The 27158-nt window shown below is 30.8% G+C and overlaps 1 protein-coding gene across 1 annotated transcript in view; it reads right to left on the bottom strand.

Moving 5' to 3' along the window:
* LOC110036544 (trafficking protein particle complex subunit 3) overlaps positions 1-26129 on the bottom strand; it is a 27993-nt gene extending 1864 nt beyond the window's left edge. Inside the window, exons 1-3 of the mRNA XM_020741017.1 lie at positions 25860-26129; positions 25660-25757; positions 2400-2499 (exon numbers count right to left, since the gene is read on the bottom strand). Of these exons, the coding sequence (XP_020596676.1) occupies positions 2400-2499; positions 25660-25757; positions 25860-25916 (255 nt within the window). The 5' untranslated portion in view covers positions 25917-26129. The remainder of the gene's footprint in view (positions 1-2399; positions 2500-25659; positions 25758-25859) is intronic.
* Positions 26130-27158: the final 1029 nt, after the last annotated feature.

Below are 27158 nucleotides of genomic sequence, written 5' to 3'. Positions count from 1 at the left end.
GCAGGAACGGCGATGAAGGCAGCAAAGGAAAGGTTGCGGCAGAAGGAGAAGTAGAGGATAATAACCATCTAAGAAGAAGATACAATCAGAGCACCACTCGACACACGGATACAACCATAGATGGGAGCAAAAGAACGTTGGCGGCTGTCCTAACAAACAAAAAAAAATTGACCATAAAACATTAGAAAAGCAAATATAGAGTATAACTAGGAGTGGCCTAAGAGAACTAACCGACTCCATAGAAATAAAAAAAACTTGGATCGATTTGGTCCAGGAACGAAAGCGGAAGTTGCTTGGTCGCGGGAACCGCATCACGCTTCAATAGCAAGAGCTTCTACTTCCTGCCCCGCGACAGTCTCCTGGGGTTGGGGGAGCTTCGACCTCATCCATCGAAACTTGTCTCCTCGTACTATAGCGTCAGGTCAACCCAGTTGAAGATAGCTGAAATGGCATAATATTCTACTATGTTGGTTTTATAAGCGTTATCAATTTACGCGCCACTCGTGGGCTTGGTGAGGAAGGGATTATGCCCCATTCCGGGGCGCGCTCGTAGTGGGCTAGCATGCAAGGTTGTTTTTCCTCAATTCTTTATTGCCTTGCCTATTATACAAATCACTACATAAAGTGTGAAAACATATATAATTCAAATTGCCATAGTTTTGAAATCTCCAATCTTTACATGAGATTATTATAAGGTTAAGGAATACTCAAATTAATCAGTTTAGAGGTAAGAAAATACTATTGATTTTTTTTTTTCAAAAAAAAAATTGAGCATTAAAAATCATAAGATTTCCAATTGTTTAAGTGCAAATAAAAAAATCTACTTGAAAGCACCTTTGCAATCACTTTTGCGGTTTCTCAGGGGAGAGGGGGGAGGGGGTTGATGGGCGCATTGTAATCAGATGACTAATCTTTCTTCAAACAAGAGCTCCTCATAAAAGGCTAAAAGGGAGTTCCACGAAGCGACCGTTGATATTCTTTGTGAGTGACCCATAATCGGTTGAGGGAATTGATCATATGGTTGTTGCGGTTCAGGTTTGTAGTGTTCTTTAAGAGTATAAAAAAAGTATATCCGAGCTAAGGAAAACTACACACCTGAACCGACAACAGCCATATGATCAATTCCCTCAACCGATTATGGGTCACCCGCAAAGAAGATCAACAGCTATTTCGTCGAACTCCCTTTCAGCCTTTTATGAAGACCTTTCGTTCGAAGAAAATCACATCAAATTCACCTCTAGCAAATTGCAAACATGAAAAAAAAAATCGTAGTTAACTATAAGCATGAGAAAAAAAATTGCGTTGTATTGTAGTTAGAGTAATCTCTAGCAAATCTTTAACATGAACGGCAGTAACCCCACTGTAGCTATAGTAAAATGATAAATTGAAAACTAGTAGAAGCATAAAAAACGTAACAACATCAAATTTGTGACGCTACAGCAACTATAAAAAATGCAAACATCACTGGCTACAATAGTCAAATGATAAATTAAAGAGTCAAATCATAATTTCAATGTTTCTACACTACAATAACCACAAAATCTCATAAAAGCATGAAAAACACAAACCTCACTGATTGCGCCGTTGCGGGAGAGCATACAGATGCGGGAGAGGACGCGATGTGAGTGTGGGAGAAGACAACGCAGACAAGTCTGATCTAAGCCTGTGTGCGAAATGAAGATCGCCTGTGTGTGGGATGAAGACGATGCATGGGATGAAGACGATGCAAACAATACGAGTACGTGAATAAACCGTAGCTTTGTGCACAGTTACTGTGTGGAGGAGAGAAAGGAAGGAGAAGTCTAAGGAAGAAGAAGAAGAAAAAGGAGGAGGAGAAGGAGGAGAAGTCAAAGGAGGAAACCTTCGAAGTCGAGTTCGAACTCTGCGTGCAATGGAAAAAGCTGAGTGCCTGCGAGGATGGACTACGTGCGGCTCGAATCGGATAGGTATTTATAATTAGGGATTTTTTACCCTTTTTATTCAAATAAGAGGCAGGTCGTACGCCCCATGAGGCCCGTATTCCGCTCCTGTTCTTCCCGGGCGAAAGCCTCGTGCAATTTACGCCCCACTCGTGGGCTTGGGGAGGAAGGCATTACGCCCCATTCCGGGGCGCACTCGTAGTGCGCTAGCATGCAAGGCTGTTTTTCATCGTTTCTTTATTGCCTTGCCTATTATACAAATCACTGCATAAAGTATGAAAACTTATATAATTCAAATTGCCATAGTTTTGAAATCTCCAATCTTTACATGAGACATTTATAAGATTAATGAATAATCAAATTAATCAGTTTAGAGGTAAGAAAATACTCTTGATTTTTTTCTCAAAAAAAAATTGAGCATCAAAAATCATAAGATTTCCAATTGTTTAAGTGCAAATAAAGAAATCTACTTGAAAGCACCTTTGCAATCACTTCTGCAGTTTCCCTGAAGTCTACACATCTGGAAGTATTTGACTTGGCTAGAAACTCATCAATCAAACGGACTCCAATGTTATAGCCCCTACAAAATATGAAACAATTATCACAAAAACACACTTTAAAGAATAGAATCATATAAATTAAAAGTAAAAATGTGACCAAAATATAAACATTTACAAGAGGATATAGAAGACAGAGTTGTCATTATTTCTCAGGTAAAAAATCTTTAAAAAAGCAAAATGCAAAGCTATATACAATCTTACTGTGAGTCAAACAATCCCATTGAATAATCTTTTAGCATCCAAGAGTAGGTGATCATAAATGCAAAAAATAAAAAAAGAAGTATAAAAGCAACATGCAAAGCTATATACAATCTTGCTGTTAGTCAAGCAATCCCAATCAATAGTCTTTTGTAGCATCCAAGTATAGGTGATCATAAATGCAAATAAATAAATAAACAAGTCAGCCACCCACAGCAACTTGTTCTCACACATAAGACACAAACATGTAGCTTACAAAAAATTATAAGAAAGATTCTACAGTCATATAAAAAACTCCAACGAACCTTTGGTAACATATCCTTAATTATAAAAATATCCTAGGCTGATTTATACAAGAAAAATCCACACAAAAATTAATTCAAATGCTGGAAAAATGCAATAATTACAGAAAAATCATGAAACTCTGTGCAGCAACCATTAGTCATATGAAAATTGCAAAGATATTATTTTGAGATCAACTTTCCTAATAGTTAAAATGCAAGAAAAATAGGAGTCAACACATAATATTAATATAAATCGTTAAAAATGAATTGAAAATCCTAGGCCGTTAAAACTACAATATTTATCTTCTAGAGGGACACTTCAAAATATATTTAGCATTGAGTCAACACGTTCATGCTACCTTAAAAATCATGTCACTGTTCCATGAACTTTGAAATTTACCTAGAAAGGTGTGCCTATGCATGGAAAATTTTACAAAGATAATTAAAAAATAAAGCTCCCCTAGCATCCATAAATAACTCTCGCAAGTATCTTTATTTACTAGTGCAGCAATAATTGTGTCGATGCACCAAAAAGGTTTGCCATTGCACGATAGTCTTGATATGGTCCTAAGATGGGGTGCATTTTAAGTTAATAAGCATAGTTAGGTCCGGCTCAAAAGTGACTTAACCTTAATATAATCAATACAAACCAGTAATATTTTTAAAAGGGACAGGAGGAAGAGACCCAAACTTAACTATCCATTAACTTGAGCCCAACATGATAAGGACTTTAATCATGTTAGGTTCATGTAAACCCGATCTAAGATGGTCAAGATTACCCAATTTTGACACAACTCCTCCAAAAAGAAAATGTAAATCACGTAGTTTTTCTAATAAAAAAATTAGAATCAAATAGATTGTCATTATTTTCGAGCTGATCTAAATCCGAACGAACCAATTTGAATCTTGCATGGATTAACCCAAATCCAAAATTTGCGTTTAATTTTAATGTGGAACCAACATTGGCACACTTATCCTAAACTCAGCCAAAGAATTCTAACAAATCTTTGTGAAATCCAAGAGGGAATATGATGCCATCCCAAGAGTACAAACCACCAAACTACCCTCTAAAGAACCAAATTGCCAAAATGACCACTCTTTCATTCATATGCAGATTGGGTCAATCTATTTGCTTAACAAATAAGAAAATATCTAATTTCTCATTCCCAATTGATAGAAGGGTCTGGTGAATTGTCACCATGATATGTGTGTTAATTCACACAATACAACAAAGTTGTAAGTCTCTTATGAGAGCTTGTAAGTCCCACCTTATGAGCCTTCTCCATAAATAAAAGTTGCAGGTTCAATTTTTATGCTTTTCGTACCCTACAAGTTGCATGTTTTATAGTTGGGCCTCCTAATGGATGCAAGTCCCTGACATGCCTAAAATATATTACTTTTATTTGCACATTTATTTTTAATGATATTGCGTTTTAATGAAAGATATTTTTTATCTTTTTAGTTGTAGGTACACTAAATGGAGCAAATGGAATGAAAATGGAGCAAACCGGAGTCAAATGAAACAAAAAGGTCAATGTTGATCTGACACTTAGGCTCCAAACAACAGAGAGCCTGGCGCCGGTTATCTAGAAAATCCATTGAATGTAGACAAATTTTGAAGAGGTGCTTGAGGAAACTCCTGGGGATTTTGGTAGCTCTATTTAAAGAGACTTCTCGAGATTCAAAAGAGAGACTTTTGTTGGAGGAAAAGAGAGCTTTCGTAGAGAAGTGGATTATTCCTAGAGAGGAGAAAGTCTTGGAGGTTTCCTTGGACTTGAGGAGAAGAGGAGAAGTGAGAGATATCTTTTTCACTACAATTCTAAGTAAGTTTGAAGTGGAATTGTAAGAAGAGTAAGTGATTCAAGGAAACTAGAAAGATTGCTTGAGAAGGAGTTCAAAAATAAGTTGTGAACTTTGTTTATTTTTACTTAGTCTTCTCTTGTAAACTTTTATTTATATATAAATCTATGTGTTCTTCATAAGATCTGAATAGTTTCCTTTGTATTTCTCGCTACAATGAAAAAAAATGTGTAGGAATATAGTTTTGTAAAAGTGCTTTTAAAATTTCATAAATTATGATGATTTAAACTCTATGCTTAATTTACTTATCGATCTAGTTAATTGATTTGTTAAAATTTATTGTAAAACATAGTGACCCGAAATGGGTTATGTTCCAACATAATAAGAATCACATTTAGCCTCATGTATGAGAATGTAGTCCCTAAAATTAAGTGAAAATAAATAAGTAAATAAGTTTTGATGGGCATAAAATTGGAGACTTTAGGATGACAGACTAAAACCACCCAATTTGGTCAAGATGTTTAGAAACTGAAGCAAGATGTTAGCCATGAGGTGTGGAGAAGTGGGAACTCTAGACTGAGAGCTAGTATCTTTCCAGCCTAACCACGAATTTAGGGACCAAACTCTAAATTAGTGAATGTTCTTTATGCACTCGAGAGAGGGTAAAGAATAGAATTGTTTCTATTTGACACAATACCTTAATTATATTTAAAATTATTTTCCTACACTAATTATAAACTCATTTCAAGGGGAAGGATGTTTTATAGAAGTTTGAACTCTTCATATATTATTTTAGAGTAGTGGTAACTTTACATTTTAAAACCTTTTTAGATTGTCCTGTATTTACATTTTACATTTTCTTACATAGCATTCCTTTTAATTTTATAGAATTAGATAATACAAAAAACTTACAATTATTTCCTATATAAGTTTACTAAAATTAAAAGAAGGTTTTATTAAAGTTAATTTTATAAAAGTTTTGTTTATCTTCGTGAGATTAATACTAGGGTTTTTAATGAAAAATCATATATTACTTAAGACGATACGTATATTTGCGTAATTGCACTAGTGTGTAAACCATTTTTATCATCTTTATATAATATTTAATTTTGTATAATAAATGCTGAATATAAATTGAATCAAACTTTTGGCCATATTTCTGAAATTAAATAATTGTGTAATTGCGGCTTTTTGCGTCATTGCCTGGGATAGCAACGAAACCTTTTTGACATAAAAAAATCTTTATTTTAAATTGTAGAAATAATATAGAAAAATTGTAGTATCATTTATATATAAGTGCTTGTGTGTGTATTTAAAAATATTAAAAAAAGAAATATTTATTGTTTTACTGTGTTTTACTTGTTTTATTATTTACCTTTAAAATTGTATACGTAGTGTAGGATCTAAAGGTTTAGTACCTTACGATTCTGAGTTTGAGGGAACTATTAAAAAAATTTAAAAACAAAAAATTTAAAAACTCATATACTTAGCAATTTCTTCTTGTTATATTCATGTTAATTAAACTCTACTGTTGTTGTATACCTGCTTCTAATACGTACATACTTTCATGTTAAACCCTTTTTATAAAAATCATTTTTAAAATTTTCTTCATGCTTCTATATTTTCTGTTATAAATGTTTTAACATATTAAGAAAAAATTAAGTTTGGGGGAGGGAGAAAAACTTTTGAAAAATATAATTTTATTTGTCCTTAGAATCTATATTCAAAGAAAATATCATTTTAAAATTAATATGGGGTATGTAGTGTTATTTTTAGAGAACTTTTTTTTTATTCTATAGATGTGGTAGACTTAAGTAAATTTTTAATAATAAAGATTAGTTCTACGAATTACGATATTAAATAAATAAGAATAGAGATATGATTTTATTATTTAAAGTAAAAAAGAAATTGTATTTTTAAAATACTGAGGATCTTAGATCTATACTATAAAGAATTGAGACTCTATAAGAAATTATTTTTTAAAACTGATACAAATTATACGGAAAAAAAATGTTATGAGTTTTTAACTTTAAGAGGATGATAGTGAAATTCAAAATCATTAAAAGTTGATCAAGATATAGTAATCCTCACTGAGAAAGAAAAGAAATGATTGAAAATAATCCTTAAAGTAAAAAAGAAAAGGAAAGAATAAAAAGAAAAGAGAAAAAAAGAAAAAAAAGTATATAGGAAACAAAGGAGAAGCTTGAGGAGGTGTCTAATTAAAAATTAGTTTCACTTTAATCATTTTAAAGAAAGCGACTTTATTACAGTTCTGAGCTTTTATTTTCTTACAGTATTAATTACCTTTACTAGCATAGTTCTCTTAAATCCTATCTGTTATTTTTTTGAAACTTCTATGTTTCTCAAATTACAATTAATTTTTGAAATGAATAAAAAAATTAGAATTTCTAGACTTGATTACAAAATATTCTTACCTAAATAACTAAGATTTTCTTAAGGTCATGACTACCACGATTATAGGACAAAACTATAGAGGTATTTCAAGAAACCCATTACCACATACTAAAATAATTTATTTGTCAAAAGAGATAAGTTACTTAAGGATAAGTAGCAATTAAGTTTGAGTGATTATAACATACCTAAAATATGTTACTTTTATTTGCACAATTAATAACTATTTTTAATGATATTGCACTTTAATGAAAGAAATTTTTAATATTTTTAGTTGTAGGTACACTAAATGGAGCAAATTGGAGTCAAATGAAGCAAAAAGGTCAATGTTGATCTAGCGCATAGGCACCAGACAACAGAGAGCTTGGTGCCTATGTGTCAGGATCAAGCGCCTAGGCGCCAAAGGCGGTTATCTAGAAGATTCATTGAATGTGAAAGAATTTTGAAGAGGAACTTTAAGAAACTCTTGGGGACTTTGAGAGCACTATTTAAAGAGACTTCTGGAGATTCAATGGAGAGATTTTCGGAGGAGAAGGGAGTCTTTTGTAGAGAAGTGGATTCTTCCTATAGAGGAGAAAGTCTTGGAGGCCTGCTTGGACTTGGAGGAGAAGAGAAGAAGTGAGAGATATTTTCTTCACTACAATTCAAAGTAGGTTTGGAGTGGAATTGTAATAAGACTAAGTGATTTAAATGAATTAGAAGGATTGCTTGAGAAGGAGTTCAAAGATAAGTTGTGTACTTTATTTATTTTTACTTAGTCTTGTCTTGTAAGTTTTTATTTATATATAAATCCATGTGTTATTTCTTTCTCATGAGATCAGAGTAGTTCATTTTATCTATATCCTTGCAATGAGAAATAATTATGTATAGGAGTGTAGTTTAGTAGAAGTTCTTTTAAAATTTCATAGATTGTGATGATTCAGACTATATGCTTAATTTACTTATTGATCTAGCCAATTGGTTTGTTAAAATTTGTTGTAAAACATTATGACCCAAAATGGGCTATGTTCCCACATAGTAAGAATCACATTTAGCCTCATGGATGAGAATGTAGTCCCTGAGGTTAAGTGCAGGTAAATAAGAAAATAAGTTTCGATAGGAGTAAAATTAGAAATTTTATAGTGACAGACTAAAACCCCCAATTTGGTCCAGATATTCAGAAACTAAAGCGAGATGTTAACCCTCAGGTGAGGGAAATTGGGAACTCTAAAGTAAGAGCTAGTATTTTTTCAACCTAACCGCGGGTTTAGGGATCAAACTCTGGATTATCCAATTTTTTTTATGCACTCGAGACGATAAAGAATATAATTACTCTTATTTGGCACAAAACCTTAATTATATTTAAAATTATTTTTCCTACACTAATTCTAAATTCATTGCAAGAGGAAGGATGTTTTATACAAATTTGAACCTTTCATATATTGTTAGTTTAGATTAGTGGTAACTTTACATTTTAAAACCTTTTTGAATTGTCTTACATTTACATTTTCCATTTGCTAAGCATTCTTAGCATTTCTTTTAATTCTATAGGATTAGATACCACACAAAAACTTGCAATTATTTAAAATATAAGTTTACTACAATTAAAAAGAAAACTTTATTAAAGTCAATTTTATAAAAGTTTTGTCTATCTTCGTGAGATCAATGCTGGAGTTTTTAAAGAAAATCATATATTACTTGAAACAATGCGTATACTTGCGTAGTACTCATAGTGTGTAAATCATTTTTATCATATTTATATATAATTTAATTTTGCACAATAGCCGCTGAATATAAATTGGGTTAAGCTATTAGTCATATTTCTGAACTTAAATAATTGCGTAATTGCGGGTCGGACAGTCACCAACTAACACCAAGGCCCATACAAAATTAAAATGCCTATGACACCGAAACCAAGCTTCCAAGTTTTCAATTAGGATATAAGTCTCACCTACAAGTATTTTATGGATGCAAACACCGTTCTACTCAATTAGGTTGGCATGATGCCAACAATATCATCAAAACAAGCTTAGAATTTGGATCTTCCCCAACATTAAGATTTAACTTTGGCACAAGTTTGTAATAAATATATGAATCCAATCAATTTATTGAACTTCCAAAGGTTTTAAGCCCCAACTCCAAATTATTTAACAAGTTCCCATCCTAATAGACACCTCAAATAACCAAAAGTTCAAAATTCAATCCAGCTCTCATGCTAATAAGCCTATTAATCCAAAATTAAATCAACCGAAATCCAACATATATCTTAGATATGCTTTTTTGAGTCAAATTAAAACTAATAAATAACAAATGATGAAGACACATCTCAAAGGTTTAAACCCCTTATTAGCCATTTATATTAACCTTCAATTCATAATCAGCCATGGACATGACTTAGAAACATTTAATAAAATTGAGATGACAAAACTTTTGTGAAAGGTAAGAATTAATATCAATCACAAAACTACTACTTCAAGACACCTCCACCAACATGTGCTCAATATCCCTAAGTTGTGGCAAAAAATAGTTGCTAGTCAAGCTCTGTATTTATTAGAACATAAAGCCCTCTCATATTCATAGTTGGGATCAGTAGTACAGCCAAGATAACGATATCATACTACCTCAATATAATTTGTCACCATTCCTCTAACTATGCCACACCAAATTAAATTCAAACATTAGCACTCAATCTGAACCTATATTAACCTAAGCACCCACCTTAATCTAGAATGCTCTCTCATGATCGTGCAAGCTCATAAACCATGAGACTTGAACCCACCCTTATAATCAAAAAAGCCCTAATTCAAGACAAAAGAAATCTAGTTTAACCAAATCAATATATAAGAAGCAGAACAGTGACCAAGTCTCTCATTATTTTGAGGAGGCACAAGAAAAACGTATTTTCTCCCACAGAATAGATTTTTGACCGCTCCATTGAGGAGACTGCTCTCTCCTTCTTTGGGTGGGTTGTTTAAGACTCCAATTGCCAATGCTCAATGAAACTTTGAATATTGTGAAAGTCGATTCATAGTATTAGTGGTCATTATATAATTTAAGTTACTCAACATAAATAGTCATGTGACCTTCAGTAGGATGCATCAAAGTACAAACTGTGCCACCATTTAACGAGAAATCTATTTACAACATAAGTTCCATCACTTCACCACAAAAATTTGGAGTTCAGTATTTCAAATCAACTAACGCTGACTTCTTGTTTTTTGTCTTTTCATAGATACCATCAAAATCTAAAAAGCAATGACATCTGGACATAATGTTATAACTGTGAAGCTTAAGAAGTTCAATTGTATAGCTCCCACATGCTATCATCAATGTTGATGCCATTGGACTACCCATAGATACGATATCATCCCTAAAGTGGTAAGATTTATCACGAACACCTAGGTAATTGAAGCTGCACCAAGAGAGCTCTGACAAAACAAGCCGTTAAAATCGGCCACTAGTGGACATCTTCCAATTAAAAGGAGCCTAACGTGATCATTCTGAGTGAACCAATATGTTGACAACCAAGTTTCCAAAACAATTGTTGTAGATACTAAGGTTGTTCCTGAAAGGATTCGAACTTCTCAAAACTCAACTATCGCAACAACCCTAATTAAGAGGGCTTTCAAGCCAAATATCAAATCTGCAATAGTTGCCCTAAAATGGCATGAGCTGACCCAAAAGCCAGTGATTTGGCCAATGCATGCAAAATAACCTTTAGTAAAGCTACTCAACAAAATTTTCTCTAAAAACAATAGAGAATGACCAGGCAAACTAACATAAGCACAGTGGTCTTGCAATAATATAAAAGGATAAGAAAACTTTTAGAAAATATCTAATTCTGAACCTATCAAAAAGATCTACAACGCTTTTCAGGATGAATCAATTATGTTGAGGCGTTTATCAAAAATCTTGTTGAATTAAGAGCCCCTTTACAAAAGAAGTTACGAAAAAATATAGCTTGGTCCAAGAATGAAAAAGATTAAAAAATTTTACAGCAAATTAAAAACTTTTGTAAAAATACTCCAAAATTACATTTACCTATACTTGGTGACTATTTAATTATAGAAACTGACAGTTCTGAATTAGCTTGAGGAGTAATCTTAAGAGTTCGACGTAATGAGACTGAACTTTTGTGCAGATACAACTCAAAACATAAACAACTAGCGACCACAATAACAACAATAACAAAGAATTAATCCCACTACGTGGGGTCAGCTACATGAACTCTTTTTCTCCATTGCGTCCTATTAGTGTCATATTTTCATTTAGTTCTAATAAATTAAGATCATTTTTTATACAATAAGCCCAAATCTTCTTAGCTCTTCCTCTGCATTTCTTACCATAAGTCGAATATAAAACATCTACTTTCCTAAATGGTCGAAGTTTAATGTAACCAAACCATCTAAGACGACTCTCTCTAATTTTGTCTGTCACTGGAGCTGTACCAACACTATCATGAAGATACTCATTTCACATTTTGTCTCTAAGTGTAAAGCCACTCATCCACCTAATCATTCTCATCTCGGCAGCACTAAACTTAGTATTATGCTTCTCTTTTAAAGGCCAACATTCAGCGCCATAGAGCATTGCAGGTCCCACCACCATCTTATAAAATTTTCCATTCAGTCTAAGAGATACTTTTTTATCACAAAAAAGGCCCGAAGCATTCCTCCACTTCAACCAACCAACTTTAATTCTACTATTAACATCTTCATCTATATCACCATCGCTTTGAACAACAGACCCGAGATATCTAAATCATTCACATACTTTAATAACTTGACCACGCAAAGTACAATTCTGTCACTAAAGCTACTACTACTAAAATTACATTTCATGTATTCGGTTTTAGTTGTACTCAAATGAAGGACTTTAGATTCCAATGTAGACATCCATAATTCAAGTTTCTCTTAGGCTATTTCTCTTGTTTTATCCACAAGAAGGATATCATAAGAAAAAAAGCATACACCAAGGTACAGCCTTCTGTAAATGTCCAGTAAGACCATCCAAAACCAAAGCAAAAAGATGTGGGCTTAAAGTCGATCCCTAAAGTAATCCAACAAAAATAGGAAAATAATTGATCAATCCTCCTTCAGTTCAAACACAAGTAATAGCTCTAATATACATATCTTTAATGACTTGAATATAAGTCATATCAACACCTTTCTTCTCAAGAACTCTCCAAAGAATATCCCTTGGAACCTTATCGCAAACTTTTTCTAAATTAATAAAAATCAAATGTAGATCCCCCTTATTATCTCTGAACTTCTCCATCAAACCTCTCAATAAATGTATAGTTTTCATAGTAGACTTGCCCGGCTTAACTCCAAATTGATTATGAGAAATCTTTGTAAGACGTTTTAACCTTTGTTCAATTACCCTCTCCCATAATTTTAAAGTATGACACATCAACTTAATTCCTCTATAATTTGCACACTCTTGTGCATTGCTTTATTCTTAAAAATGGGGACCCAAATACTCTTCTTCCACTCCCTAAACATCTTTTTAGTTTTTAAAATAATATTAAAGAGTTTACTAAGCCATGAAACTCTGAAATCTACTAAAAATTTCCACATTTCAATTTGGATATGATGAGGTCCTGCAGACTTTCCACCATTAGTATTCTTTAAAGCCTCAACTTCTTCTTACTAATGCAACGGTAAAAATGAAACGTTTTATTAATATTAACAATATTAAGATCACTAAGATCGATCATATTTTCATAAACTTCATTAAAGAATTTATCAAAATAACTCACTCATCTATGTTGAACATCTTTTTCTAAGAAAAGCGTTTTTTGATATTCACCTTTAATACACTTTACTTGAGTTAGATCTTTACTTTTATTTTCTCTTTGTTTGGCTAGTAAATACATATTTTTCAACCTCCTTAGTATCTAATCCGTTATAAAAATCACTAAAAACAAAATTTTTAGCATCATAGGCTGTTATTTTAAACTTTCTGCGGGTCGTTTGATATTTTTCTCAGTTTTCTAAGCTTTACATTTAAACCAATTTTTATAACATATCCTTATATTTATCTTTTCTTGCATTTTATTATTACACCGCCAATTATTTTTATTTATAGAAATTTTTTTCTTTTGATTCTCCGAGTACATTTTTTGCTATTTGTTTAACAGTATTTATTACTTTATCTCACATAACATTCGCTTCTTCATGAACATTCAAAATTTTGAAATCTTGAATTTTACTCATAAAATTAATTTTATTTATTTATTAGGCTCTTCCATCTAATTTTACGATGATGAATCCTAGTATTCTTTATTTTACAACTCTTCATCTTAAAATCTATAACTAACAATCGATGTTGGGTACTTAAATCCTCGCATAGAATGACCTTGCAATATTTACAATCTTGGCGATCTCTTCTTCTCATAAGAAAATAATCAATTTGTGTTTTATTGGATCCATTCTTATGAGTAATAAAATACTCATCTCTTTTCTTGAATAAAGTATTAGTAATAACAAAATCATACGCTAAAGCAAAATCTAATATTGTTCTACCCTCTTCATTAGTCACTCCAAAACTGTAGTAATCACGAGTATTTCTGAAATCTTCTACCACTCTACCGATATGTTCATTTAAATCTCCTTCAAATTGAAAAAGAGTTTAACATACAACTAACGAACAAAACTATCATATTAATAAAAAAAGTTATTAGCAATAAAAAAGGCAATTAAGAAATTTGAAATATTCATGAATGAAACATTTTTAATTAAAACAGATAATAAGACTGTTATTTTATTTATTAAAAGAAAAATAGTAGATTCTTTGCCTAATAAAAGATTAATAAGATAAAAAAGTTGGTTTTTTGCTACACTTTTGATATAGAATATATCGAAAGAAAAAAAAATGCTCTTGTTGATGTTCTGACACTTGAATTATGCAAGAAATAAATACAGATAATGAAAGATTGAAAATTTGTGATAAAGTTGGAAAGACCGATAATAAGTCAAATCCAGAGTTGAACAATTACTTAGAAATTCTTGAATTACAAATTTAAAAATTAGAATGTAAGATTTTTTACGACAATAACATTCTAAAGAAATTATTGAAAGTTAAAAAATTATTTGAATAGAGAAATTTAGGATGATGAATTACCTTCAATAACTGTATTACGAAAAATGCGAGATTTTGCAAATCTCAAAATTACAAAAACTGCCCCTTCAAGTACTGAATTACAAGATTTTACAGATGTCAGAACTACAAAAGAAGCACTCACTTCTTCAATAAAATATCTTCATATACTAAGATATTTGTACATTAGCTAACTCTACTAAGAGTATTACAAAGATATTTGTACATTAGTTAACTCTACAAAGAGTATTACAGAGATATCTGATGAATTGCAACAATTATCCGGCTATGAGGAGAGAATTAATTCTCAAATTTATTTTCATACGGTATGAAAATTTCAGGTTGTATACATATACGAGAACACAGATTCCAAAATTACTTTTGAATTATATAAATGTGGCTTAATACGCATGATTTATTTACAAAATAAAAATCTTCTAAGAGAATTACCAAAACAAGATAGTGATACCGTGAAAACATTTCACTTAGTTGGCAAGTATTGAAATATTTATATAAATTATATCAAATTTATCCTGAACCAAGAGAAAGAATTATTTTATTCATACATATTATAAATAGTAGAAAGTTTTATACTCCAAAATAAAAATCTATGGAAGTATTATCTGAAAAATGTAAGACTAATGATTTATACTAAATTTGGGTTGAAATTAAAAAATTAAATCCAACCAACATCTGGGTCTATCATTTGTTCAGAACAATTATTCATATACGGTCATTGCAAACAACCGACGCACAAAAAACATGAAGTAATGTACAATAAATGGGTTTTTATGCTTAGCAAAAATGTTGTAGCAGCTAGCAAGAAAGTCAAAGAATTATTCTGTCAAAAATTACAAAAAGAAAAAATAAATACATGTATATATTGCCAGAAGAGAGATACGCTACAAGGGATACGAGAAAAACTCGACGCCATAAATAATAAAAGCTAGCTGTAAAGCAAAGAATTATCTCCACCAATCAAATTATTGAAAATATTTTTTCCCGATAAATTATTCTCTATCAGGCCCACTTATTAAAAACTTTATGTCAAAGCTTATCTTAAGGGAATCAACTTTATGACAGCTTATCAGAAAAAAATTTTTTAGCTCACTCGTTACAAATAATAAAGTTATGTTGCGAATAATGGAAGTCATTAGTCATGACGAATAATGATGCCCTTTCCGGCCTTTTCTTTTTCTTCACTTCTCTTCTTGTAATCTAATTATGTGTGTCTGTCAATGTGGCTAAATAAAGACTTCTCGACTCATATGTTTTATGTATATTATAAAGTATGTAAGGTTAACATGTTTTTATTTGTTGTTTATAATAACACTATGTTATTTTGTTTCTACATCTACTAGCTACGTTTAGTGTAGGATACGAAATAAAACTGTGTTTTGCATCTCTTAAGTGATTATATATGGTCGTGGTCAGTTAAGAAACTAGATAATCTTGTTGAGCCCTAATTTTCTCTAGAAAATCACGAAGAAAAGTATAATATGAACCGGAGATGTTAAGATAAAACCCTAGAATAAGAAGAACCAACGTAAAATAATATTAAGATAAACTCTCAATTGGAAGCATGATTAACCCGAGTAATTCATAACATAGAGAAGATAGAATAGAATGGAAAATAATATAAATAAATTAGAAGTAGAAATAAAAAATATAAAAACAAAAGTCAGAAATAATATTAGAGATATAGAAAAACTAGAATACAAAACAAGATACTACAATAAACAAACCGAGATATCAAAAAAATAGAAGATAATATATGAACATTTCTTAGAAGATCAAATAGAAAAATAAAATTATCTAATAAAAAAACCGAGACATTGAAGACAAAAAATGGTATCCGAGCTTGATGATCAGAAGACTGAAGCATACAAATGTTTAAAGCATAACAATTGCTTTTGCATACCTTCTTGGTCTTATGAATATTTTTGCTCTTCTTATGAAATCCAATTAAAAGAAAAAAAAGAATTAAAAAGATGCTTACTTTTAAAAGAACTTAAAACGGATAAATTTACTGATATATCTGATAAATTTGCGTTGAATAAATTTTATCTAGAATAAGAATTTAATAGAATTTGTGAATTATTATAGATAAATATAAAGAATAAACAATTCGAAGTCTTTCCAAAAGAACAAATTTTTCATATTAAAACTTCTTTCAGAAATTCAAATGAATGGATCATACTCAACTACATGATCTTAAAACAACTAGAGTTAAGTTTATACTTTGAAGCTATACTTAACGACCAACGAGTTAATCTATGTAATTAAACCAAAATCAGTTAGAAAACATTAAACTCTTTAAAAATATAATCGAATCTTGATATAAAAAAATAGCATACACAAAAGGCAACACTGATATACACGAATTAGGAATAAGACTAATTAAAAATCAACAAATACTAAATAGCAACATAGCAACAACTATTCTTGTTGAATGATGTAATCTAGAAAAATTCTCCTCCAGTCTTGATATTCTCGGATAGACGAATCAAAATAAACATAATTCCCAAAGAAATATACAAGGAGCTATTCATATTAATGAAATCATTTCAGCAGAAGAACCCTCACCCACTAAAAATAAAATAAAAGATTTAATTAATGTTCTAACAAACACCAAATCATGAATAGTCCCATTAAATATTTTTCTGTAGATACTCCCCGGACCCTTCAAACAATTTGTCTTTAGGAAACCCTATTGAATCTAATTCTAATGAAGCAAGTAGAAGCCATAATAATAGTTCTTATGCACATTACATACCAACAAGTATAAAATGAATCTCTACTCCAAGATCAAATCAATCAGGATCAAAGATCCAAAATTATATAGTTGAACCCATTAGTGGACACATAATAATTTTAAATATTATTTGCTTCAAAAATATCAATGAAATAATAGATAAATTGGTAATAGAAAATATATTAGCTATAAATATATTTAATTAAAAAGGCGAAGAAGCCTATAAATTTTTGGAGCATACACTAATCGAAATTGCGAAGATATGGTTTCTTGGATTAAAAGATAGTTAAAAACAAAGTATTAGAGAAACCTGTTTAGGAGAAAGAATTATTAGTACACCTGGCAAATGACCAAGTATTTATGGAGATTTTATAAAAAATTAATTCTTATGATATAACATTAAATATACTACCGAAGTTGAAAAACAAAAATATCAATCAGATCTTGCTAAACAAGAAATAACAAATGTCATCTATTAAAATAAATGTTGGAAATCAATCCTTCGATCATTGGTATCCCAAAATCCAAAAAGTTTTCATCCATTGAAAAAAATCCTTTTTTGTTTAGTAAGATATGCTGATATTTTTGTTTTTATGCTTCGGTAGTATATTTAATTTTATATCCTAAAATTTCACTTTTTATAAAATCACCATAAATACTTCATCATTTGTAAGGTGTACTAATAATTCTTTCTCCTAAACAAGTATCTCTAATATTTTGTTTTTGACGATCATTTAATCCATGAAACTCTTTCTTCGCAATTCCAGTTAATGTATTTTTCAAAAATCTTTAGGCATTTTCGCCTTTTAAATTATAATTATATATAGCTAAACTATTTTCTATTACCCATTTATATATTATTTCATTGATATTTTTGAAGCAGTCAATATTAAAAAGATATCGAGTCCACTAATGGGTTCAGATATATGATTTTTGACATTTGATCCTGATTAATTCGATCTTGGAGTAGGGATTCATTTTATACTTTGTGGTAGGTAATGTGCATAAAAACTATTATTGTGACTTGCATTAGATAGATTGAATAAATTTTTCTAAAGACAAATTGTTTGAAGGGGGTCGAAGTATCTATAGAAGGATAATTATTCAGAAAATGAAATAAAATAATATTTGTATTCTGATTAATGGAAGTAAACTCTAAATCAGATATAATTAATGACAACTCTATTTGATATGAAAGATATGTTACATTATCCGAAGAAACTTGTAATAAAATAAGAAACAAAAATTAACTCTAGAAACAAAAGACTGTTATGATATGTCTATTTTCATTTGGAAAAGAAACATACATTATAGTATTCATCAAGGAGAACAGTCCATTGACATAATAAATACATTAGGACGAACTCGAATACCTTTGTATTACCAACAGATAAGATTTAGAAAGAGTGAAGAACCGTAAAAAATATAAACATATATTCTTTAGAGGAACTCAAATTTTAATTAAAGCATACTTCCGTAAAGGAATTAATAGTCCTATTACTATCTGGATATACGATGATAGAATTATACAATCTAAAGAAGATGTTTTACTAGGAGTTATACAATGAACCCTATGTTATCAGACTTTAATGTTTAATTTACACCCAAACTTATCAATAAACATTAATGATCGCCACTTAGACCGATCTCTTACACTTAAACATAAATTAAATAGAGTAAAGCTACGGGACGACAGTGTTGTTTATAACATTACTAATCAGACTGCCTATGCATATAGCAATCAATACAATACATTAGCATTTAAACCACATACTGACCCAATTAATTTAGATCCTCTTTCCATATTGTTCAAACTATTCAACCTGATAAAATTAGTGAATTAGAATATACTCCTCCATCTAATATTCTTCTTGATTTTGATGAAGAAAGAATTATGGAAGCCAACGACATCCACGACTTACTTCACGAAATATTATAATTTAGTTGCATACAACCACGACAATCTCTAGACTTCAAAACAAGTCGATCTATCTTTCTTAAAGCCTCTCTGAGTATACGAGAATACAATAATAATAATAAATTATTGGTAATTGGATATCATATCAAACCAAAAAAAAGATGTACGATCTTATTAGACATCGGATCTCATCGATCACATATTGATCAAAATATGTTAACCTTACATACTTCACAATATACTTATAGACACAAGTCAAGAAGTTTTTATTTAGCTGCACTGCAGACATACATAACTAGAATACAAGAGGTGAAGTAAATAAGAAAAAGAAGAAAACTTGTTTATTTGACTCTGCCTCCTTCTCCAGAGAATAAAGCATTAAATAGGCCGAAAAAGCATCATTAATCAAGGCTGACAACTTCTTCCATTATTTGCAGTATAATTTTAATAATTATACCAAATGAACTGGAAAGATTCCTTTCTGATAAGCTTTATCATAAAGTTGATTCCTTTAAGTAAAGTTTTGACACAATTTTTAATAAGTGGGACTAATAGAGAATAATTGATCATGAAAGAATATTTTCAATAATTGGACTAGTGGAGATAATTCTTTGTTTTACAGCTAGCTTTCATTATTGGCGTTGATTTCTTCTCGTATTTCTTGTAGCGTATCTCTTTTCTGGCAATACATACATTTATGTATTTTTTCTTTTTGTAATTTTTGACAGAATAATTCTTTGACTTCATTGTTGGCCGCTACAACATATTTTGCTAAGAATGCAGACCCATTTCTTGTACATTATTTCATATATTTTATGCGTCGGTTGTTTGTAATGGTTGTATATGAATAATTGTTCTGAACAATGATAGACTCAGATGTTAGTTGGATTTAGTTTTTTAATTTCAACCCAAATTTAATATAAATCCTCAATATTATATTTTTGAGATAATATTTCCATAGGTTTGTATTTTGGAGTATAAGACTCGCTACTAATTCCAATATGTATGAATGAGATAATTCATTCTCTTGATTCGGGATAACTTTGATGTATTTTCATATAAATAATCCAATATTTGACAACCAGTTGGAATGCTTCCACGGCATCAGCAAATAATTTGGGTGATTCCGTTAGGAGATTGCCATATTCTAATTAAATCACGTGTATTAAGCCGCATTTATAAAATTCAGAAGTAATTTTGGAATCTTTGTTCTTGTATATGTATACAACTTAGAATTTTACAACCATATGAAAACAAATTTGAGAATTAATTATCTCCTCATAAAGGGGATAATTGTTGCACTTCATCAAATATCTCTGGATATACTTTTTGTAATTTTGAGATTTACAAAATCTCGTAATTTTTGCAATTCAGATATTGAAGATAAATTATCATCTTGAATTTTTCCAGTCAGATAATTTTTTTACTTTCAATAATTCTTTTGGAATGTTATTGTCATATACAATCTCACATTCTAATTTTCAAATTTATAATTCAAGAATTTCTAAGCAATTGTTTAAGTCTAGATTAGACTTATCATCGGTCTTGCTGGCTATATCACAAATTTTCAATCTTTCATTATCTATATTTATTTCATGCATAATTCACGCGTCAAAATATCAGAAGAGCATTTTTATTTCTTTCTATATAATCTATGTCAAAAGTAAAAAACAATTTTGTCATCTTATTAATCTTTTGTTAAGCAAAGAGCCTATTATTTTTCCTTTAATAAATGAAATGACAGTCTTATTATCTGCTCTAATTAAAAATATTTCATGCAATAATATTTCAAATTTCTTAATTGCCTTTTTATTGTCAATAACTCGTTTTCATTAATATGAGACTTTTGTTCAGTAGTTGTATATGTACCTGAGTTGTATCTACACAAAAGTTCAGTATCATTACGCCGAGCTTTTAAGATTGGTCCCCAAGCTAATTCCAAACTGTCAATTTCTATAATTAAAATAGTGACCAGGTATAAGTAAATGTAATTTTGGAAAATTTTTACATAAATCTTTAATCTGTTGTAAAATTTTTTGATCTTTTTCATCCAAAAAAACAAGATATATTTTTTCGTAAATTTTTTTGTAAAGGGACACCTAATTCATCAAGATTTTATATAAATAGCTCAGCAAAATAGATACATCCTAAAAAAGTGTTGCAGATCTTTTTCATTAGTAATTTGTTTAAAATAATCAATTTTTTTGTTAAAACAAGTTCTTGTAATTCAATTGCATTTTTATCTATAATAACTCATAAGAATTCAATAGTATTAGTCACTAAGATAACTTTCTTTTTGCTTAAGGTTATTCAATGTTTTTGGGCTTTTTTGTGAAAATAAGGTTAAATGTTTTAAATGTTGGGTAATAGTTTGATTAAATATTAGAATAACATCTACATAAATAAGGCAGCAACACAAAGCCTAAATCCCACTACGTGGGGTCGGCCACATGAATTTTTTCTCCATTGTGTCATATTTAATGTCATATTTTCATTTAGTTCTAATAAATTAAGATCATTTTTTATACAATAAGCCCAAGTTTTCCTAATTTGCTTTTATTAACCTAAGTCGAATCTAAAACTTCTGCTCTCCTAATAGGATCATCAAATGGTCGACGTTTAATGTGACCAAACTATCTAAGACGACTCTCTATAATTTTGTCCGTCACTGGAGCTACACCAACCCTATCACGGATATATTCATTTCGCATTTTGTCTCTAAGTATAAAGCCAATCAACCACCTAATCATTCTCATCCCGACAACACTTAACTTAGTATTATGATTCTCTTTTAAAGTTCAACATTCAGCACCATAAAGCATTGCAGGTCTTACCACCATCTTATAAAATTTTCCTTTCAGTCAACGGTACTTTCTTGCTCAAAGCATTCCTCCACTTCAACCAACCAACTTGAATTCTACCATTAACATCCCCATCTATATCACCATCGCTTTGAACAACAAACCCGAGATATCTAAATCTTTCACACCTTTTAATAATTTGATCACCCAAAGTTACACTTGTGTCAGTAGAGCTACTACTACTAAAATTACATTCTATGTATTCAATTTTAGTTCTACTCAAATGAAGGCCTTTAAACTCAAATGTAGTCCTACATAATTCATGATTTTCTTGCATTTTTTCTCTCGTCCTATCCACGAGAAGGATATCATAAGCAAAAAGCATACACCAAGGTACATCCTCTTGTAAATGTCCAGTAAGATCGTCCATAACTAAAGCAAAAAAGATACGGCTTAAAGTCAATCTCTGATGTAATCCAACAGAAATAGAAAAATATTTGGTCAATCCTCCTTCAATTCGAACACAAATAACAGCTCTAGTATACATATCTTTAATGACTTGAATATAAGTCATATCAAAACATTTATTCTCAAAAACTCTCCAAAGGATATCTCTTGGAACCTTATCGTAAGCTTTTTTTAAATCAATAAAAATCAAATGTAGATTCTCATTATTATCTCTGAACTTCTCCATCAAACCTCTTAATAAATGTATTGCTTCCATAGCGGCATAAATCCAAATTGATTATGAGAAATCTTTGTAATACGTCTTAACCTATATCCAATTACCCTCTCCCACAATTTTAAAGTATGACTTATCAACTTAATTCCTCTATAATTTGCACACTCTTGTGCATCCCCTTTACTCTTAAAAATGGAGACCAAAATACCCTTGCTCCACTCCTCAGATATATTTTCAGTTTTAAAATAATATTAAAGAGTTTAGTAAGCCACGAAACTCCAAAATATCCTAAATATTTTCATACTTCAATTGGAATATCATCAGGTCCTACAGACTTTCCACCCTTAGTTTTCTTTAAAGCCTCATCAACTTCTTCTTCAATAATACAACCATAAAAATGAAATGTTTTATTATTATTAACGATATTAAAATCACTAAGATCGACCGTATTTTCAGAAACTTCATTAAAAATTTTATCAAAATAACTCACCCACCTATGTTGAATATCTTTTTCTAAGAAAAGCACTTTTTGATTTTCATCTTTAATGCACTTAAGTTAAATTTTCAGTTTTTTTTCTCTTTGTTTGGCTAGTTTATACATATATTTTTCACCATCGTTAGTATCTAAACTATTATAAAGAACATTAAAAGCAGAATTTTTAGCATCACAAATTGTTCTTTTAGACTCCCTGCGGGTCATTTGATATTTTTCCCAGTTCTCTAAACTTTACAATTAAACCAATTTTTATAATGTAACTTCTTATATTTTATCTTTTCTTGCACATTATTATTTGACCACCAACTATTTTTATTTATAGAAACTTTTTCTTTTGATTCTCTAAGTACATCTTTTGTTACTTATTTAATAGTATTTACTACTTTATCACACATAGCATTTGCTTCATCATTAACATCCCAAATTTCAAAATCTTGAATTTTACTCATAAAAATAAATTTATTTGTCTTTAGGGTTCCCATTTAATTCTATGATGATGAGTCCTGGTATTCTTTATTTTACAACTCTTAATCTTAAAATCTATAACTAATAAACAATATTGGGTATAGATTTTAAGATTAAGAGTTGTAAAATAAATATCTCTTTTTCTCATAAGAAAATAATCAATTTATGTTTTATTAGATCCATTTTTATAAGTAATAAAATGTTCATCTCTTTTCTTGAATGAAGTATTAGTAATTAGAAAATCATACGCTAAAGCAAAATAAAAAATAGCTCTACCTTCTTCATTAGTCACTCCAAAATTGTAGTCACTATAAATATTTCTGAAATCTTCTACCACTCTACTGACATGTCCATTTAAATCTCCTCCAATAATTTTTTTTTCTTCAAGAGGTATCATTTGTATTAATCATGAAGGGATACAGTTGACACTACCCAACGTCGTGGATGTAGACAGATTCTCATCAAGAAACCTAGGGAGCCTAAAGCTCTCACATATTTCTGCCTCATTCCAAAATCCCCTAATAAAACACAAGGCCATCTCTTTCTAACAAAACTCAAACCTTAAATCAAATGCAAGTAAATGAATGAAAATGCCCTTACTAATAAATTGACCCACAACTTGAACTTAAATGACTCGACCACACTTTACCTAGATCATGACTAGCCACTCAGTGTCATTCCCCTCGAGTATGAGGACCTTCTTCATTTCTTGATGAGCATATGCCTCGACTAGAATTAGAATGAATTCTTCATTGGTTCTTGCAATAGTCCTTTGTAGAGATATATTAGATCAATCAAAAATGAGTAAAAGCAGGGAGAAGAGTTTGTGTTTTCTTCAAATGATGGGGTCTTGGAATGAATGCTCACGGTTGGATCAGCAAGAATTGGAAGAGGGCTCAGCAGCTGAGAGATCAAGAGTTGAGAGTTGGATGAGTTGTTGAAATAAGCGGTGAGATAAGGCTTGCTACAACTATGCAATAAAATCAGTTTCCAAAATTTTGGATTAATAAAAAACTCTCAATTTGACAATGAGATCAAATAGTTGATATCACATGAGAAGGAAATTGAATGTTCTTGGTTTGCATGCAGCTAAAGTGTACAAGGATATCTCCCATAAATCAGGTTAATAAAATATACTAAGCAAGAGCTTTCGACAATGAGTAACATGCAAAAGCTTATTAGGTTTGAGATATCATAAGTTTGGATCTCTCTTGGATATTTCCTTAGTAAGTGCTTGGAAGCTAGATAGTAGAAATCAATCAATGTTTTTGCATTGGAAGAACTATATCTTTCTTTTGAATGCAATCACTTTGTTGTAAGGTTGTATGCAGCTTTTTTTCTTGAAAGTTGGATGTTCTTAGGCTTTAGGAAAGGTCGAAAAATGTTCTTATTCATTTGTAGTTTATTTGGTGGATCAAATACTCCTCTCTACAGATATATGCTTATTTTAGTTGAGTCATACAAATCATATTGTATCTTTTGTAGGGCTTTATACCATAGTTTTACTTAATGGTTCATCATACTCACTCCTAATTAGAGCCTTCTAATAAATTTAAGTGGTACTTCCTAATACCAAAAATGTTCAATTAAAGAGTTATGTATTTAGAGAATTTCCTCGTACATACAGTTTTCAAATAAGCATCCTTTGATTGCACAAAAATGAACATAAAACCTAGGTTAACTAACAATGCTAATTATCAACCAAGATTGCACATAAACCCTTGGTTAACCAAGGTATTATACATAGAATGGTCAATGAACAAAACTATCAGATTACGAGATAAGCAGGTTAAATGCCATTGGAGAAGCATTAATCTATTCATAACTGCTAAGTATACTTTATTCAGGTGGATCATGTACAAGACGCACTCACTGTGAATTTTAGAGAATACCCAATCCAAACGATGATACATTCTTATTAGCAAGTAAAATCTACTTCTCCATTGAAAAAATCTACTAACACTACCAAAGTTAGAATTCTAAGTAGTAGTAAATGTTTTTAGAATTCGAAACATCACTTAAAACGTGCTGTATAGGATATAAACTTAGCTAAGATACACAAATATAAACATGGAAAGCAAGCAGCAAAGAGATTCAGATCTCAAAACGCGATACCAGTCCCAAAAAGGGTTCTCCTCATCTAAGAGCAAATCATTGCGCAAATATTAATCTACCCACAACTATGTGAGAAGCAGGGGGATACGCATTCGAATTACCCTCTCTAACAAGAATGCATAAGAATTGGAGAAAAGAAAATACTTCAATTTGAAAAATGAGATCGACATTTACATCTGATCGAGCTGCTTGTTAACCTCCTCCACTTCCTCCAGATCCGTGAGCAGTTGCCGAACGATGGCCCCGTACGTGAGAGTGAAAAGTTCCGCATTCTGCAGAAAATAAATTTTAGCACGCGTAAAAATAAAGGAAGAATGGGAGACCGGGTAAGTGGTGGCGAAGGAGATTAGGGTTTCGTTTCAATTGTTACTTACAACGCGCTCAACGTTCGCGAAGACTGCGTCGCCGGACCTCGGAACGACGGGAGCCATGTCAAAATGAGAAGCCGGATCGTAGTGGGATAGCAAGGAGGAGTAAGCCTCTAATCGGCGGTGAGATCGTTGGGTGGATTTGGACGACGGCGACACCGTCAGATTTATATTCAACAAAAATAAAGTATAGAACTAAACTCAACCCAAACTAGAACAAATAGACTACCTAGCATAACTAAAGAGATCTTTTCTCCTAGGCCCATCAAATAACAAAAACACATCCATTAAAAGAGGTGTTTGGTACCTTATATTTAGTTGGATTTAAGTGTTAAATTAACTTAAATCCTGCCAATGCAAAAAACAAGTTAAATAAATTTGATGTCATGTTAACTCCATTTTTCTCCCATTCCGTAAATTTTGTGACTTAAATCAGAATTTATTAAATCCAGTATTAGTTGGATTTAGCTTAAAAGAGAAACTCTTCAAGGAGACTTATGCAAAACACATTAAATGGATTTAACTAGATTTAATCTTAATTGAACCAAACAATATTTTAGATTTAACAATATTTTGAATTGATAAATATGAATTTACTATATCTTATTTAACATAAATCCTACATGCAGTCAAACACCCCCTAAGAGAATAAAGAAGTTGAGAAAGAAATAATAGATCCAAACTAGCCAAAAAGAAGCAAGCCTATAATGAACGCCTCCTAGAGACCTTCTTCACATGTAACAAGAATAGTCACCTCACATCCATCAAAAGAAGCATGTCTTGAAAGGCGCCCCATATTTACTCAGATTCAACAAAAACAACCACCAAAAGAATTTCTCAATATATTTAACTTCAAATCAGTATGCAAAACCAAGCGAAGAAAAACACAGAACAAAGAAAGAATAGAAAAAAAGAGAGATTTAGAAAGATCCAAAAAACACAAATCATAACAATATCCAAAATTAAGTAATAATAATAGCAAAGAAAGACCACATAACACATCAAAGAATGAGATGACACCAAGAATGTTGAGCTCAGAAACTTATCTGCAAGAAAAGCATTAAAATTCCTTTTAATATTATTAATATTTAAAATTAGATTATCATAACTATTCAAAAATATGGTTGACTTTTAAAAAAAGGTGGAAAACATTATAGCCTAACCAAACTCAGCATTAAAAGTAAACATCAAGTATAGATATGATCAAATCAAAAGTAGCCAACATATAACAAACTCCAAAATCCAAAATAAACACATCAAAAAAAGAGAACAAAATAGCAACAAAAAAAAATGAATCTAAACTAG

Source organism: Phalaenopsis equestris, unplaced genomic scaffold (assembly GCF_001263595.1).
Source record: "Phalaenopsis equestris unplaced genomic scaffold, ASM126359v1 Scaffold208084, whole genome shotgun sequence".
Classification (NCBI taxonomy): Eukaryota; Viridiplantae; Streptophyta; class Magnoliopsida; order Asparagales; family Orchidaceae; genus Phalaenopsis; species Phalaenopsis equestris.
The sequence above is the reverse complement of the archived record's forward strand: the minus strand, read 5'-3'. Positions and strand labels throughout refer to the sequence as shown.